The 13,664-nt window shown below is 50.2% G+C and overlaps 5 protein-coding genes across 5 annotated transcripts; 1 reads left to right on the forward strand and 4 right to left on the reverse strand.

Moving 5' to 3' along the window:
* Nucleotides 1-452: 452 nt before the first annotated feature.
* CONPUDRAFT_139415 (L-gulonolactone D-arabinono-1,4-lactone oxidase) lies at nucleotides 453-2,821 on the forward strand (the record flags this gene model as incomplete). Its single annotated transcript, XM_007774871.1, has 7 exons — nucleotides 453-743; nucleotides 907-1,386; nucleotides 1,445-1,633; nucleotides 1,689-1,900; nucleotides 1,952-2,440; nucleotides 2,504-2,756; nucleotides 2,808-2,821. The coding sequence occupies 5 exons, from the start codon at nucleotides 453-455 to the stop codon at nucleotides 2,226-2,228; spliced, it is 1,449 nt and encodes a 482-aa protein (XP_007773061.1). The 3' UTR covers nucleotides 2,229-2,440; nucleotides 2,504-2,756; nucleotides 2,808-2,821.
* Nucleotides 2,822-4,180: 1,359 nt separating this feature from the next.
* CONPUDRAFT_110302 (beta and beta-prime subunits of DNA dependent RNA-polymerase) lies at nucleotides 4,181-8,556 on the reverse strand. Its single transcript, XM_007774872.1, has 15 exons — nucleotides 8,420-8,556; nucleotides 7,822-8,366; nucleotides 7,288-7,770; nucleotides 6,756-7,237; nucleotides 6,430-6,701; nucleotides 5,931-6,371; nucleotides 5,789-5,868; nucleotides 5,325-5,737; nucleotides 5,205-5,278; nucleotides 5,101-5,154; nucleotides 4,922-5,047; nucleotides 4,862-4,868; nucleotides 4,772-4,808; nucleotides 4,445-4,718; nucleotides 4,181-4,380 (listed from the first exon to the last, which is right to left on the reverse strand). The coding sequence occupies exons 1-15, from the start codon at nucleotides 8,513-8,515 to the stop codon at nucleotides 4,333-4,335; spliced, it is 3,432 nt and encodes a 1,143-aa protein (XP_007773062.1). The 5' UTR covers nucleotides 8,516-8,556; the 3' UTR covers nucleotides 4,181-4,332.
* A 285-nt stretch (nucleotides 8,557-8,841) lies between these two features.
* On the reverse strand, nucleotides 8,842-10,512 carry CONPUDRAFT_63458 (oxysterol binding protein; the record flags this gene model as incomplete). The annotated part of the gene is made up of 10 exons (XM_007774692.1): nucleotides 8,842-8,930; nucleotides 8,985-9,075; nucleotides 9,130-9,420; nucleotides 9,475-9,659; nucleotides 9,707-9,870; nucleotides 9,936-9,959; nucleotides 10,011-10,066; nucleotides 10,117-10,208; nucleotides 10,262-10,344; nucleotides 10,400-10,512. 10 exons carry the CDS (start codon nucleotides 10,510-10,512, stop codon nucleotides 8,842-8,844), a joined length of 1,188 nt encoding a protein of 395 aa, XP_007772882.1.
* Nucleotides 10,513-10,767: 255 nt separating this feature from the next.
* On the reverse strand, nucleotides 10,768-11,838 carry CONPUDRAFT_84637 (ubiquitin conjugating enzyme). The gene is made up of 8 exons (XM_007774873.1): nucleotides 11,695-11,838; nucleotides 11,583-11,631; nucleotides 11,506-11,523; nucleotides 11,355-11,452; nucleotides 11,272-11,306; nucleotides 11,142-11,219; nucleotides 10,993-11,089; nucleotides 10,768-10,941 (listed from the first exon to the last, which is right to left on the reverse strand). Exons 1-8 carry the CDS (start codon nucleotides 11,789-11,791, stop codon nucleotides 10,883-10,885), a joined length of 531 nt encoding a protein of 176 aa, XP_007773063.1. The 5' UTR covers nucleotides 11,792-11,838; the 3' UTR covers nucleotides 10,768-10,882.
* Nucleotides 11,839-11,983: 145 nt separating this feature from the next.
* On the reverse strand, nucleotides 11,984-13,462 carry CONPUDRAFT_28439 (pseudouridine synthase; the record flags this gene model as incomplete). Its single annotated transcript, XM_007774661.1, has 1 exon — nucleotides 11,984-13,462. A coding segment is annotated over one exon (1,479 nt), but the record flags the coding sequence as incomplete, so codon positions are not given.
* Between the last annotated feature and the right edge of the window lie 202 nt (nucleotides 13,463-13,664).

The raw sequence follows: 13,664 nt of genomic DNA on the forward strand, positions 1-13,664 counted from the left end.
CCTTTGCAGCACACGCTTCAGCCTGGTCATCTTGCCACCCTGGCCAGCTTACACCGCAGTCTGAAGCAGTACATCAATCGCATACGCGGGGCCAATCATCTCCTAGGATCTCTTGTGACGCGGATGAGCGTCTTTTCCGATTTCTATTTTGGCCCGTCCGTTCGGCTTGGAGTGAAGAAGCTCCCGATCTCATGGTTGATCTCTACGTTACGGGGACGCCCTGGTGCCTTCCGGTCGGTGCCTGTGGTTGCATTACCCCCTCCGAACGTCAGCTTTTGACGCAAACATCGTTTGGACCAATGCAGTCCTATGCAGTCCAGATCTGCCGGCCATGATCTCGATCTCGGCATCTTCCGACCCTATGCATCGCATCTGTGTCATCTCCAAAACTTATAAAGCCTCGAAAGCAAGCATGCTAACTCCTGGTCATTTTCTTCTTCCCATAGTATTCGATGGCGAGCGTCGCGAGCCTCCCCATCTCTCTAATTTACGACCTCCTTCAGCCCATTACGGTACCCAGCGGTTCCCCGAGGGCTAAATTCACCAACTGGGGTCTCACTTTCACCTGTCAGCCCCTAGCTGTTTTCGAACCAGAGGATGAGTACCATTGCAAACTCATACTGGAGCTCGCTCGGCGCGAAGGGAAGGTGGTTAGAGCCGTCGGTATAGGCCACAGTCCGAGCGATCTTGCATGCACCACTGGATTCATGGTGCGGACCACGAAGTTGAACAGAGTGTTGGAGGTGAGTCAATTATAGCCATTTTATCACTTTACGCAGTCGGAGATCGCATCTCGCGACTCCGATATGCTTCCTCCGTCCATTTGCCCTTCTCGCCGGAGGTTCTCCGGGCAGATGTTAATAATGCATCAGGCACGCTGACACCGACCGATGTCATCCGTTACAGGTACATCCCGATAAAGGATACGTCGTCGTGCAGGCGGGTATCACGTTAGACGCGCTGCATGGCGAACTCGCGCGACACGATCTCGCGATGATTAATGTGGGCTCGATTTCAGACCAGACTCTGGGCGGCATCGTCACAACCGCTACGCACGGAACGGGTATCGATTATGGCGTTATCTCGACACATGTGATAGGCCTTACTCTGTTGCTGGCGGACGGTTCACGGGTGTATTGCTCTCGCCAAGAACGACCCGACCTGTTCACTGCTTCTATCTGTGGCTTGGGAAGCACAGGCCTCATCCTGACGGTGGCGTTGGAGGTAGAGCCTGCGTTCCGGTTAAAGGAGGTTCAGGAGACGCTCCTATTCGATGACTGCGTTGATCGGATAGATTCCCTCGCGCGCTCTGCGCAGCATGTCAGGCTGTGGTGGTTCCCTGCCGCGCGGACGGTACGGGTCAGTTCGGCTAACCGGACGCTCGAGGTATGACGACTACGCTCCTATCCTAAAACGTCGGCTCAGTCGGAGCCACCCCCTGTAGCCCTCCCATGTAGTTGGAAGTTGGCTCTGGCACTCATTCCTGGGGTTCCACGTCATCCAGTTCCTACTCTTCCTTGGGCGGTTCTACCTTCCCTTGAATATACTGGTTGGTCGGTTCGCTGCCTGGCTGGTCAGCGAGAGGTCGGTCGCCGTTGATGATAGTCACCGAATTTTCAATCTGGAGTGCAGGGTAAGTTACCATCTAATCTTGGGTTGCTCCTGAGCCGAGTTTCGACCTTGCACAGTATCCTCAACATACCACCGAGTGGGCTATCCCGTATGAGAACACTCAGGCATGCATGCGCGAACTCCGTGATTGGCTTGAGCGCGAATTCTCCGACCCCTCAGGGCTTCGGCCTCATTTCCCGATAGAAGTGCGCTTTTCGGCCAGCGATGACATCTGGCTGAGTCCCAGTGTCGGGCAAAAGACGTGCTGGATTGGGATCGTCCAATTCAAGTAAGCACACTTGTGGGTCTATAATCATCATTGATCTGATTATGCGTATAGGCCTTACGGGTGTCAAGTACCGTACCGCAAGCTGTTCCAGCGATTTGAGGACATCCTCTTCAAGCACGCGGGCCGACCGCACTGGGCAAAAGCTCATCACCTCCGTCCAGAGACACTTCGCAAGTTGTATCCGAAGTTCGATGATTTCATCCAGGTGCTACAGGACGTGGACCCACAGGGACTGTTCCGCAACGAGTATGTTCAACGCCATCTCTTCGGCAAGACCGGACCCAAGTTCGACGGCAGAGTATTTAAGGAGTATACATCGTCTCGCTAACTTTCATACTTTACCATCGTATAACCTCATCTTCATGCATTAGTGGCAATTTACTGCACATTAATCCATTACTTTCACAACTTTCATCGAGAGCATATACTCATCTAATCTATTCCTATACATCATTCATCAATTCCTGCATTTACATATCATACCTTTGTTCACAATCCTAACTGCTGCTTGATAGACTCCCGGACTATTCGCTCGTACTCCTAGATATCACGTGTCCGAATAAATATTGTCAGGAGACGACTAAGGCAACGAAGTTAGCTCACCGGCTTGTTATCTCGATACAGTTTGCAACAGTCGATGTTTGCACCGCTCTCCAGATTGGGCTCTAGAACCAGCCACGGATTAGCATAACCCATCGATAGGGAATTTACTTACCGGCTAGCATGGAAATGACGCTAAGAATCACTTTCTCGACACTCTGAACGGGACTCCATCGTTCCGAGGCTTGTTCATACATGGTAGGATCGTCGCCGGGAGTGTGCAAGATCGATATGCAGACGGTGCCGTCGGCATAGACTTGATACATCGTAAGCGCCGGCTGCCTTAAGAGAACAGACTATTGCTTACTATTGGGATGAAACAGAGGAGGCTCGAACTTCATCTTGAAGGGCGACAGGGGGTAATCGGAAGGCTAGCCATTCGTGGACAGACGACGTGAGCGGAGGCAGACTGTGAGCATGTGGGTAGAGGGTCGTACAAATGTCAGCTTTGCAACGAAGACGCCACCTTCCTGAACTTGTCAGCGAGAAAGGTCAAGGGCGAGGCATGATGCACTTACGAACGGCGTGTCTTTAGGCCCGCAGATCAGCGCCTCCCATGTGAAGAAATCAGACTCGGATATTGGACCTAGCCGTAAATACATTAGAGGTGAGAACAGTTGCAACACTGGCTTCCGGTGCAGACAAAAGAATTCGAGTTCCAGACCTGCAGTGAACATGCCGTCTGGAGAGCCTGTTCAGGTTGGACGTATCAGTGACCGTCGCTTTGTCATGGCTTTCCTAGACATACCACCGGCGATAAGCTGTTTATATTCGGTCATGAGCCGGCGCAAGGCCGTGGCACTAGAGTTTCTAGAGTTCATGTGTGTAGAACGAGGGCAGTGAGACGTGGTAGTATTGCGAGGAGGCGCGGCAACCTTGGTTAGTGGTGACACCGGCCGATCGCGGGGTGTCACGTCATACAGTCACACCCTGTCACCTTGTCAATTGACTCAATTGAAGTGGTTAATCACGGTTATCCATCCAACTCCGAAAAGCTCTCAAGTAGATAGCTGAGGGCGTTGAAGCAACATCAACGGGGGATGAAAGTCCCAGTGTTTGTTCTTCTGATCGACCGTTACCAGGCCAAATGCCTCAATGGACGAAAGATCAAACGGAATTTTGACAAAGGTCGACGTCATGGGATCTACTCATGGTGGCCTATCGTACCTCCTTCGAGCAGACTTGGGTATAATAGCCCAGTCTAAGTCGATCACTCATTCTTTCATGCTTCCTACTACGGTCTTGCCAACAGCAACGCCGCATTTTTTTCGTGTCACGGCAAGGTTCAGTTCAGAGAAGTGTGCAGTGTAATTACCGTCTCTTTTGGATTTGGACCAACGACTTGGTCATTGATGCGTCTAACATCAACGACCAAAGGACCAAATCAATCATTGAAGGAGTGAGACCGACCCATGTGTATCCGTGCACAGCGGGGACAGGTGAACGTGAGATCTCGTGGAGAGCATCTCAGAAACGGCGCCCATCATTAGTCGTTTCCGGCCCGGTACTCGATGCATTGATTGCTCGAGTGCTGTGGACGCCCAGTAGTTCGGGGTTGTAATATTCCCGGCGTGTTGTTCGGAAAAGATATCTGTTCATCAGCTACAGCAGCAAATGGATAGGATGCGAGAAATCCTTAGCACAAGCGTAACTTACATCGCCATCTTTACAGGGAGGTGCGCGTCGAATACAGAACGCTTGTGCTTTGAGTCGTCAGATGAAATTATCTATGCTAAAGAAAAATAACTTTTATGCGTGATATGCGTTAGTGATACATGCAGTGCTACAGACAATGCAAAAAAGTAGAAAGAGAAAGAAAACCGACGTCACAGTTAAGCATCATCCAGGATCAGCCTGGGGACTACGTTCATAGCCATCAGCTAAATGACGAAGAGATTTTGTGAGCCACTGCAAATTGGACGGATCCTCAACGCCATCGCGCACCTCTTGGAACAGCAATTTAGCCGCGTATGGTATAGTGAGTTTGGCCATCTGCTTCGAGCTTTTGCAGTATGGACACCAGCCGTTATATCCCATCAAGCCACATTCCTGGCAGGCATTAACCTCGAATTTATCCGAGGAGATCATTAGACGTTCGAGCAACAGTTGAGTAGCACCATAACCGATGAGGCAGTCGCGCTCCATTTCGCCGAGACGCAAGCCTCCTTCGCGGGAGCGGCCCTCCGTAGGCTGCCTGGTAAGCGTTGCTCGCGGGCCTCTATGAATGCAAGTTTCAGGTGTCTGATTGAGTCCAATGCAAGCTAGTCATACCTGGCTCGAGCATGCATCTTGTCCATGACCATATGTTCTGTAAAACGACTGAATCACGATACTCGGAGGCTTTGGACGATTTTATCTTACTCAATTTCTGTCGCAGGTAGATTAAAGACAGATTCTTTGCATACGTGTGAGGGCGCTTACCTGGTAATAAATCGGTCCAAAATAGACGTATGCTTCTAGCAGCTCGCCCGTTATACCACTAGTGAGCATGTCCTTCCCAGCATAACTGAAGCCGTGCTCGATCAAGATTCGTGACATGTCTTCGACCTAAACGAGGTGGTAAATGACAATCGTTGTCTTGATAGGTTACCGTGCTGTACCTTGGAGCCACCAAATGCTGTCCCGTATTGGAGCTTCCCACTGAGGACACCGGCCTTCCGGGCAACCGTCAACTTGGTGTTTGCTAAGTCGCATAAAGTTTTACCTTGCCACTCAACAGCTCTATCATTTTGCCGACAGTCATACGAGAGGGGAAACCATGGGGATTCATAATCGTATCTGCGGTAGGGTGAGATGTGAATCGGTCCGAACTTGCCATACGCACCTGGGTTGATGCCCTGATCATTGAAGGGCATGTCCTCCTGATTCACGATCAAACCACATACGCCTTTTTGTCCGTGGCGAGACGAGAATTTGTCACCAAGCTCCGGCCTTCGTGTTTGACGGATCAGAACTTTGATGAGTGTTTGGTCGTTCTCCGTGTCGCTGACCATGAGCTTGTCAATATAACCAGCAACAGGTGACTTGTACGAAAGAGGCGCGTTCTTGTAGGGTACTGCGGCGGCCTGACCAGTGAAAGTGTTGTCATTAGCGTTCGTTGGCGTTTGTTTGTTCACATAGACATCTCCGGGGTCGACACGCTCCCCGACTCCAGCGAGTCCATCTAGTTGTATGATATCATATTTTTTCTGAATTTGTCCATTGTCATCTAGAGGTGCATCGGCCAACCGATCGAAGCTGAACAACGTTTAACTTTACAAAACTTGACGAAGCATACTATGCACTCACGTGCCGTTGGGATATTTACGTATCAGAGTTGCATTCTTGCGTAGGACCTGACATCTACCATAGCCACGATCGAGACTGGCCTGCCACACGTTAGGAAGGGCTTAGAGTTGAAGCTTTGGACCGGCGGAACCAACTGGCTTACCTTATTAAGGATAAGGGCATCTTCAATATCGTAGCCGGAGTAGCTCATGACGGCCACGGTGGCATTTTGTCCGGCAGGTAGACGGTCGTACCCAATGAGTTCAATTGTTTTCGTCTTGACCATCGGTTGTTGAGGATAAACAGACAGATACAGAAGCGTGTCGATGCGGTTGAATTGGTTGTACCCAATGGCACCTATAGCTTGTTTACCCATGGCACATTGGTACGTATTTCGTGGAGATTGATTGTGGTGCGGGTATGGAATGAGGCCGGCAACGGCACCAAGGATTGTAAAGGGTTCGATCTCGAGGTGCGTGGTCGTTGCGACGATGTCGGACTCATACAACGCGATATAGGAGTCGTTCTCCTCGTTCACATCAAGATACTCGACCAAGCCTTGTCGGAGGAAGTCATCGAATGAGAGATGTCCTTGTTTGAGTAGCTGCCACACGGACGGTAAGTTTGCTGCAATCTCAAGCTGTGGTGAGATTTACACTCACCGAGATATGTCCAGAGTTAACTCTTGGCCTGCCATCCTCCACGATAATCATCGGGCGGCATATCCGGCCACCGTCGCTGGCGATGTGAACGGTCCGGTGGTGATGATTCACATATACGCCCACGAATTCGCTAAAGCGGCCCGCTCTGCGAAGTCTCCGGAAGTTCGTCACGAAGCGTGTGGGGTACCTTGTTAAGCCAATGATCGTACCGTTTACGTTAACCACGAACGTATGTGGCCCGTATATCTCCGTCCCGGAAGCTAAACTGATGTCTAGAAGCGCATCGGTAAATGTCTCAGGAAGCCCAATCAAGATCGGTTACGGACCTTCAACTCCTAACATGTATGCTATCCGAATTATCGGTTCCTCTTCGACATCCGTGGTAATGTGTGTCATCAGGGCCAAATTCTTGACTAGTCCGCAAGCCTCGCCTTCAGGAGTATCACTTGGGCACAGCATGCCCCACTGACTGGGCTGTAAGGCACGGGGTCCGCTGACTTTGCGCGTCTTTTCGAACTGTGAGGATATCCGGGTCATCATACCCAAAGCCGAAATGAAGCTGAGCCTGCTGAGCACGTGCGTGACGCCTGCGCGCTCCATCTTGAAACGTTTCAGCGACCAGTTCCCCGTAGAGATCGCACGAACGAAGCCGGAAGTAATGTGGTCTCCTTGAAATTGCATGGTGTTGAAAGCATCGAACTCGTTCGTCCGAGAAGGCTTCTTCAAGACCTTATCGATGGCCGACTTCAAATTCGTGTTGAAAGTTTTGAACAGGTCTTCAAACAATAAGGCGAGCAGTTGGCCCGCACTGTAACATGGCTATGAATTTTATATCTTGGACGAAAGCAGATAACATACAGTTCAAGGCGCTTATTTCCAACATAGTCTCGGTCATCAACCATTTTTTCGTCGTCCATACACATCAAAACTCGCCGAGTCATGGTGGCCACGAATATGGCCTTGGGTCTAAAATCAAGTCCGTTGACTGGGACGTGAGCTAGAACGATGGTCGCCAGAGCTTCTAGTGCCTCTTCCCATGCAGGTCGTCGGGGACCCACAACTTTTCGGTTTACCTTGACACGCGTCCCGATCCATTCCAAAGCCTGATGTCTGGTGAAAACGCCCAGCCTGGCGGCATCCTCTAAGTTTGCAGAAAACGCGAGTTTATAAGCCTCAGTATTGCCAGCAGTGAGAAGTAGGATCTCCTTGTCAGACTGGATACCAAGAGCTTTGAGGGCAATAACTATAGGAACGTCCTCATGAATGGAGTTGTGACGAAGATAGATTTTGCCTTTCTTTGTTGCTACATATGTCTTCGACTTCAAACCACCGTGAGTGGACCTGAAAATGTTTTCGAATAACCGAGGAACGCAAACAACATCTATGACTTACGAAGTACACGATGACTGTACGACTCCTTTGACCGGATCCGTCTCTACAATGATGCGGTTCTTGCTCAGCTGCTCCTGGACGAGAATAACTTTCTCGGTGCCTTTGACCACAAAGTATCCTCCAGGGTCCAGAGGGCACTCTGTCATGCGAGCCAGTTGGGCCTCGCTCTTTCCGGTCAGTATACACTTGCTGCTGCGCAGCATGATCGGCAAACGACCAATATTGACGTTGGGCCTCTTGACCACATTCTTGCCGCGAGTGTACTGGATGGTTACAAGGATCGGAGCGCTGTAGGTGATATCACGGAGGCGGCACTCATGCGGAGTGATACTCTTGTCGATTGCGTCTAAGTCGGTACGGTCTGGGAAACCGACATGAATGTCGGTGTATTTGAGCCAGAAGCGCGGGTCTACGTCCGAAGTCACCTTGTTATTTGCCTTGACGATGTTCTTGATATCGACATCGACGAAATAGTTGAACGAATCGATGTGCTGTTTTACTAGACCCTTAACCTTGAGAAAGGCGGGTAGGAGAAGCCATTTGTCCTGTGCAAACGCAGAGTGAGGAGGCAAATTAGGTATGTTCGGTGTCGGCGCACCTCGACATTTTTGATTGGATCTGTAACCCCTAAGCCGCGCCAATTTGTCTGGTTCAGCTGCTCCCAATCATGTTCTTCGTCATCTGCGGTACCCATCCTCAGCGAGAAGATAATATTTTTGTGATAAAGGTCTTTCGGAACCAAGTCGCGTCTGGGCTTCAATCATCTTTCAGCAATTGAAATTCGTCTGTGGATCGAGCTATCAATCACGTGCTCCGGCAGACATACGAATCTTGTACGAGTACACATGAAGGCAAGAGTCCAATAGTGAAGGATTTATTAGTTACATAACACAATATTATGCAGAATTGTCGTGACGGTAGATGAGAACGAGTGCCATGCCCAATAGTAAACAGGGTCATAGTGTCGGGCAAGGCACTAGGTAGTACGTAGTGGAATCGGTACGTTGCTTCAAGGGTTATTCAAGGGTGTGGTCCGTTGTCTCGGTATACATATACATCTTCCTTCTCCGGAAGACCCGTACCCTTGAACAGCTTGTACAGACGCTCATCTGCATAAAAAATCAACATATGTCTCGAGTGAATATGACTGGGTGTGTACTCACAGACTGGATCATTATCTAAATGAGTGAAGTGCTTAAGCTCCCATGTGGTTCCCGCCTCCCTCTCGGTTTGTCTACGCTTTCGTTGATCGACCTGGTAAAGACGTGTTCGTCATTTTGATTGAAGGGGAATTGGTATTGAACATACCTCGATGCGTGTCTTATCCTTTGAGGCAGCATCATAGTTGCCCTCCCTTATACCTTTGGCTACGTTAAACCATAGTTTTCTACTCTCCCACTCTCCTTGTTCTTCAAGGGGTGCCACGACTACCTCCTCCTTAGGGGAAGAAACGTCGTGGAAAGTTGCGCCAGTGGTCGTGTCCTTGCTTGTAGTATGCCACAAACCATCAATAACGTGCTTCGTCATCCCATCCTTAGTGACTGTTGCCTTGAACTGGTGGGTCTTTCCAGAGAAGTAGCCCTTCCCTTTGTAGTCGACCTACAGAAGCGTTGATAAGCGCCAATACCATGGGCTATAATGCCCATCTCTTACTGTCGAGAGCCATCCGGTTGAAGACTGGATGTAGCTGGTATCGGTAAGTTCGATGTATGGAGAGCCATACCAGATACCGTCGATTCGAAGTTTAGGTAGAGTGATGATATACTCTTCAAGAGCACCCTCAGCCGTCTGTACAGTGAGCAACGCATGCCCAACCTGCTTCACGATAATGCTGCCGGCTGCCAAACAGTTTATTATCACGCCTTCTTCCCCTGCGGAAACTTACCGCTGAAAGAGGTCTTCTGAGCGTTATGCCCTGTGAGGACTACTCCTTTGGCCTTGTTCTCAATTCTAAAGGCCGTGATCGGTGGATGGTGTGACACTTGCTCAACGACCAAGGTAGTAACACCCCCACGGTCTGGGGCGTCTGGCCACATCCCATAGAAGAGCCTGTCATCACAATCAGATCAGTAACAGGCTCCGCTATGAATGCTGGCGCGAAACATGTGACACACTCTCCGAGCACGGGGTTGAGGGGCCTCGTTGGTTAGGGGTTAGCAACATCCACTGCAGTGTCAACGATGACTCACTTCTTCTCCGAGCCCATGGATTCATTCCGAGAGGTGTATTGGCTCTTCAACGTGCTCTACGAAATTGTGATGTCAAATTTGTACCTGCAGTAAGACAGATCCTTACGATGAACCACTTCAGTACCGCGAGGGCACGATCTTCCTCCGTCTTCCCATCAGCAATGGCGGCAAAGAGCGCCGGGCGCTCGTTCCAATATGCTGAAATGGTATCAGCTTAGAGCTGCGGTGTACAACCACCACAACATGCGCACCAGGAAATTCAGTAAGTGATGTCGGAGACAGAATGAACGGAGGCGCCGTCATAGATGACAGGTCGCCCGAAACGCTAGCCAACCTACGTCGCAGATCGTGAGCGGAGGTACGGAGAATCGATGAAAAAATCAATGTACGATTTCACGAAAGAGGCCCAAGTGCTCTTCTGTGCTGCAGGTACTGCCTGTTGGTAGTTATATGCACGACACGAACGCAGAATGCGACATACGGCGTTTAGCACGCAAACCATGTAGTCTAAAGTGGGGCTTAGAGCGACTCGCCTCTCCTGGGGTTTCCGCCATGTTTTTTGCGAGTAAGGTGAGGACGATTAAGGTGGATTGGGGCTGCTGTGAGAGTGGTGGTGAATGTAGCGTTGCAAGTAGGATATCTCTGTACCGTACGACCATTTAGAAACTGACTGTTTCCCACGTGCGCCTTCTCGATACTCGAATGTGGCATTGGAGCTCGCTCTACGTAATGCTTAAGCATTTCTGGCGAAGATCGAGAATTAAATGACTAGTTGAACTGAAACAATCAAGATACAAAAGGTACTACGATGTACTAATAACAGACAGGGAAATGACAGGAAGAGGCGCCAGGACAAGAAAAAAACTCAAAGCCTAATCGAAGGCTTCCTCGGCACTCCTACGAGCCAACCGTCGCACTTTCTTTCGGTAACCTAATGCGACACAATCAACCAGCGGAAACCGATGAGAATTGTTGTCCTTACCTTCAATGTCGGTTCGCACCTCCTTGGCCGCGTCCACATTTGCAGGACTATCGGTGTTGGGAGTATCCGAGGACAACAGCGAAATAACACTTATGAGCTGAAAGAACCGGGTGAGATCTCTGGCGACGAAGTACGGAAGTGTTACGTACAATTGACTCCACGCTGTGGACAGGCATCCAACGCTCGCCTGCGTCTTCATACCCGTACTGATCTTCACCTGGTGCGTGCTAAAGACAATATCAGCATTGACGATTATATGCACGCCCTGATCAAACCTACAAGAATGGAGATACAAACAATCCCATCTTGGTAAACTGGAACACGTCAGCCTCACGATTGAGTTCAGGTAATACAGGTCTTACTGTTTGGGTGCCACATGGGAGTGATGAAACGCATCTTGGGTGGTAGTAACGGAAACTCTGGTGGGAACGACAATCGCGCCTTGAAGAAGCCTCCCTCGCTGCCCAAGGTATAAATGACTGAAGACAATCGAAAGAAAGAGATCAGCCATACTAGAGTGTATCCGGAGGACTGATGAGGAACGTTAAGCCTGGAGCCAGCATCGAAGATCTCGAGCATAGCCAGCTCACCCGATTATCAGGACTTCCCACTCATAGAGATTGCTTTCATCAACAAGGCCTTATCCCCAACTCTGTCAGGAATCGGTTGAAGATCAAAATAGTGGAGACATATTTCGCTGACCTGCAGAGAAACCCGAGTCAGGTTTCTTGGTGAGCTCGGTCAGCTGCCTGCGCAGAAGCAAGGTGTTAGAAGGGGATGGACTTTGCGGTTTAGACATATCGTTTCTGGCGGTGCTGGATAACGCAAGGAGGACACAGAAAATGGGCGTAGGGTGCAATGACAAGCAGGCTAACCCAGCAGGTTCATTAAGTACTCGATGATACATCGGCTATAACCGAGCACACGCAGCTATACTAGGTTATCCCCTATCTACTACCTGTCAGTCAACATCATCGACTACCTGTCCTTTCTTCCTGCTTTCCCTTCTCCCGCCTTTCCCTTCTAGCCACTTCGCGTTAACAATATCCACATGAACCATGCGCTTTCGCTGAAGGAGAGGCACGTAACTAGCCTGTCGTTTGAAGGTGCCGCCACCCAAAGGGATGCTAAGTACCGGTGGTGTAGATTCCTTGACACGAGGAATAGATGCAGGGGAAAGGCCAGTTTGGCTGAAGGGGAAACAGATGGGAGCTGGGCGATGATAGCGGGTAGCAGACGCAAGGAAATGACCATCTAATGCAGCATGTATCTGCGAGCGGTCATATACAGACTGCATCTGGCTGTGCAGATCAGCTCCTGCGCCTGCTGGTTTATCCTCGAAGTCAATGTGCCAGTCTACATCGGTATCCGAATACACGCAGTCCCAGAGCATGAGAGGCAGCGCTTCAGCCATCTGGTACACGGGCTTGCAATCGACTAGCATGTCGGCGCTCAAACCAAGTTCCTGGGCTGCGTCCGCGTCCGTGTTTATGAGCGAAAGTACCACACTCGGAGGCTCAAGGCCTGTACCGACGAGAAACAGAATCGCCATAATATGTCGAACTTGATGGTACAGGAAAGCCGACCCTACCAGATTGAAAACGTACATATTACTGTTTTCCTGACCTACAGCTTCAATTTGAGCTTTGAGGATGCGTCGTTTGAAGTTGGTGATTTGCTTGGACGGATCGAGTTTACACATGTTGCGAAAGTCATGCTCGCCCACGAGATAGTCAGCGGCTTGTTGCATCAAAGAGATGTCGAGTTCTCGGGAGGGGAAAAAGTACTTGTAATGTCGATGACGGCAATTGAATCGAGCTGAGAAGGTTGGCTCGACAGGAGACCATGCTAGAACACGAACTGTAGGGGGCAAAACACGGTTCAGCATAGTGACATAGCGTAGTCCGCGAAGCTCGTTTGTAGGTCGTCGTCGAACGGTAAGGGAAGTAAAGTCCGGGGGAACATCCTCAGTAGCATCTTCTGCAGAGACGGCTGAAATATCGTTTGGGTTGTCGGAGCTGTCCTCGGGCGGGGACTGCGGTATCCGTGCGCCTCTGTTCTCCTCGAACGCACTCCGTATCCAAAGCGAAACAACCTGTCCAGCCGCGCTGACACCAATATCTGTCCTACCGCACTTCTCCCACCCACAAGCTTCAAACCCTCCGTCTTCATCTATAAGCTTCGTCTTCGCTAGTGCTTTAAACAAGACGTCCTCCACAGTTGGCAGGCGTGTTGCATCCTTTTGGAACTCCAACCCGTTGTATTCCCAGCCAGAATAGCAGAATTTGAGGGCGATTTTACGTGTAGGGTGGTTGGAGAAACGAAAGACCTTCTGAGCTTTGGCTGGAGGTGGCGGACGTCTCACCTGACTGTCTTTGATATCAGGTGGTGGCATTTCCCTGGCCTCTAACTCGGTAAGGCGAGCTATGAGTTCCTCCTTGGACCAAGATGTATAATCTGCTGGGACCATCCTGCGAACGTAGATTCCCGATGGTAGAAAGCGATAGCGGAAGCGGTAACGCATCGACGCATGATCTCAGTGCAGAGAGACGTGAAGAATATACCATCACATGATCGGCTGGCGACGCCCTCACCGGTCGCGTCCTTGGTCGCGTCCCTTGTTCTCACCAAGTTCTCACATTACTTAAATCACACTAGTTTCTTCTCAAAAC

Source organism: Coniophora puteana, assembly GCF_000271625.1.
Source record: "Coniophora puteana RWD-64-598 SS2 unplaced genomic scaffold CONPUscaffold_13, whole genome shotgun sequence".
Lineage (NCBI taxonomy): Eukaryota > Fungi > Basidiomycota > Agaricomycetes > Boletales > Coniophoraceae > Coniophora > Coniophora puteana.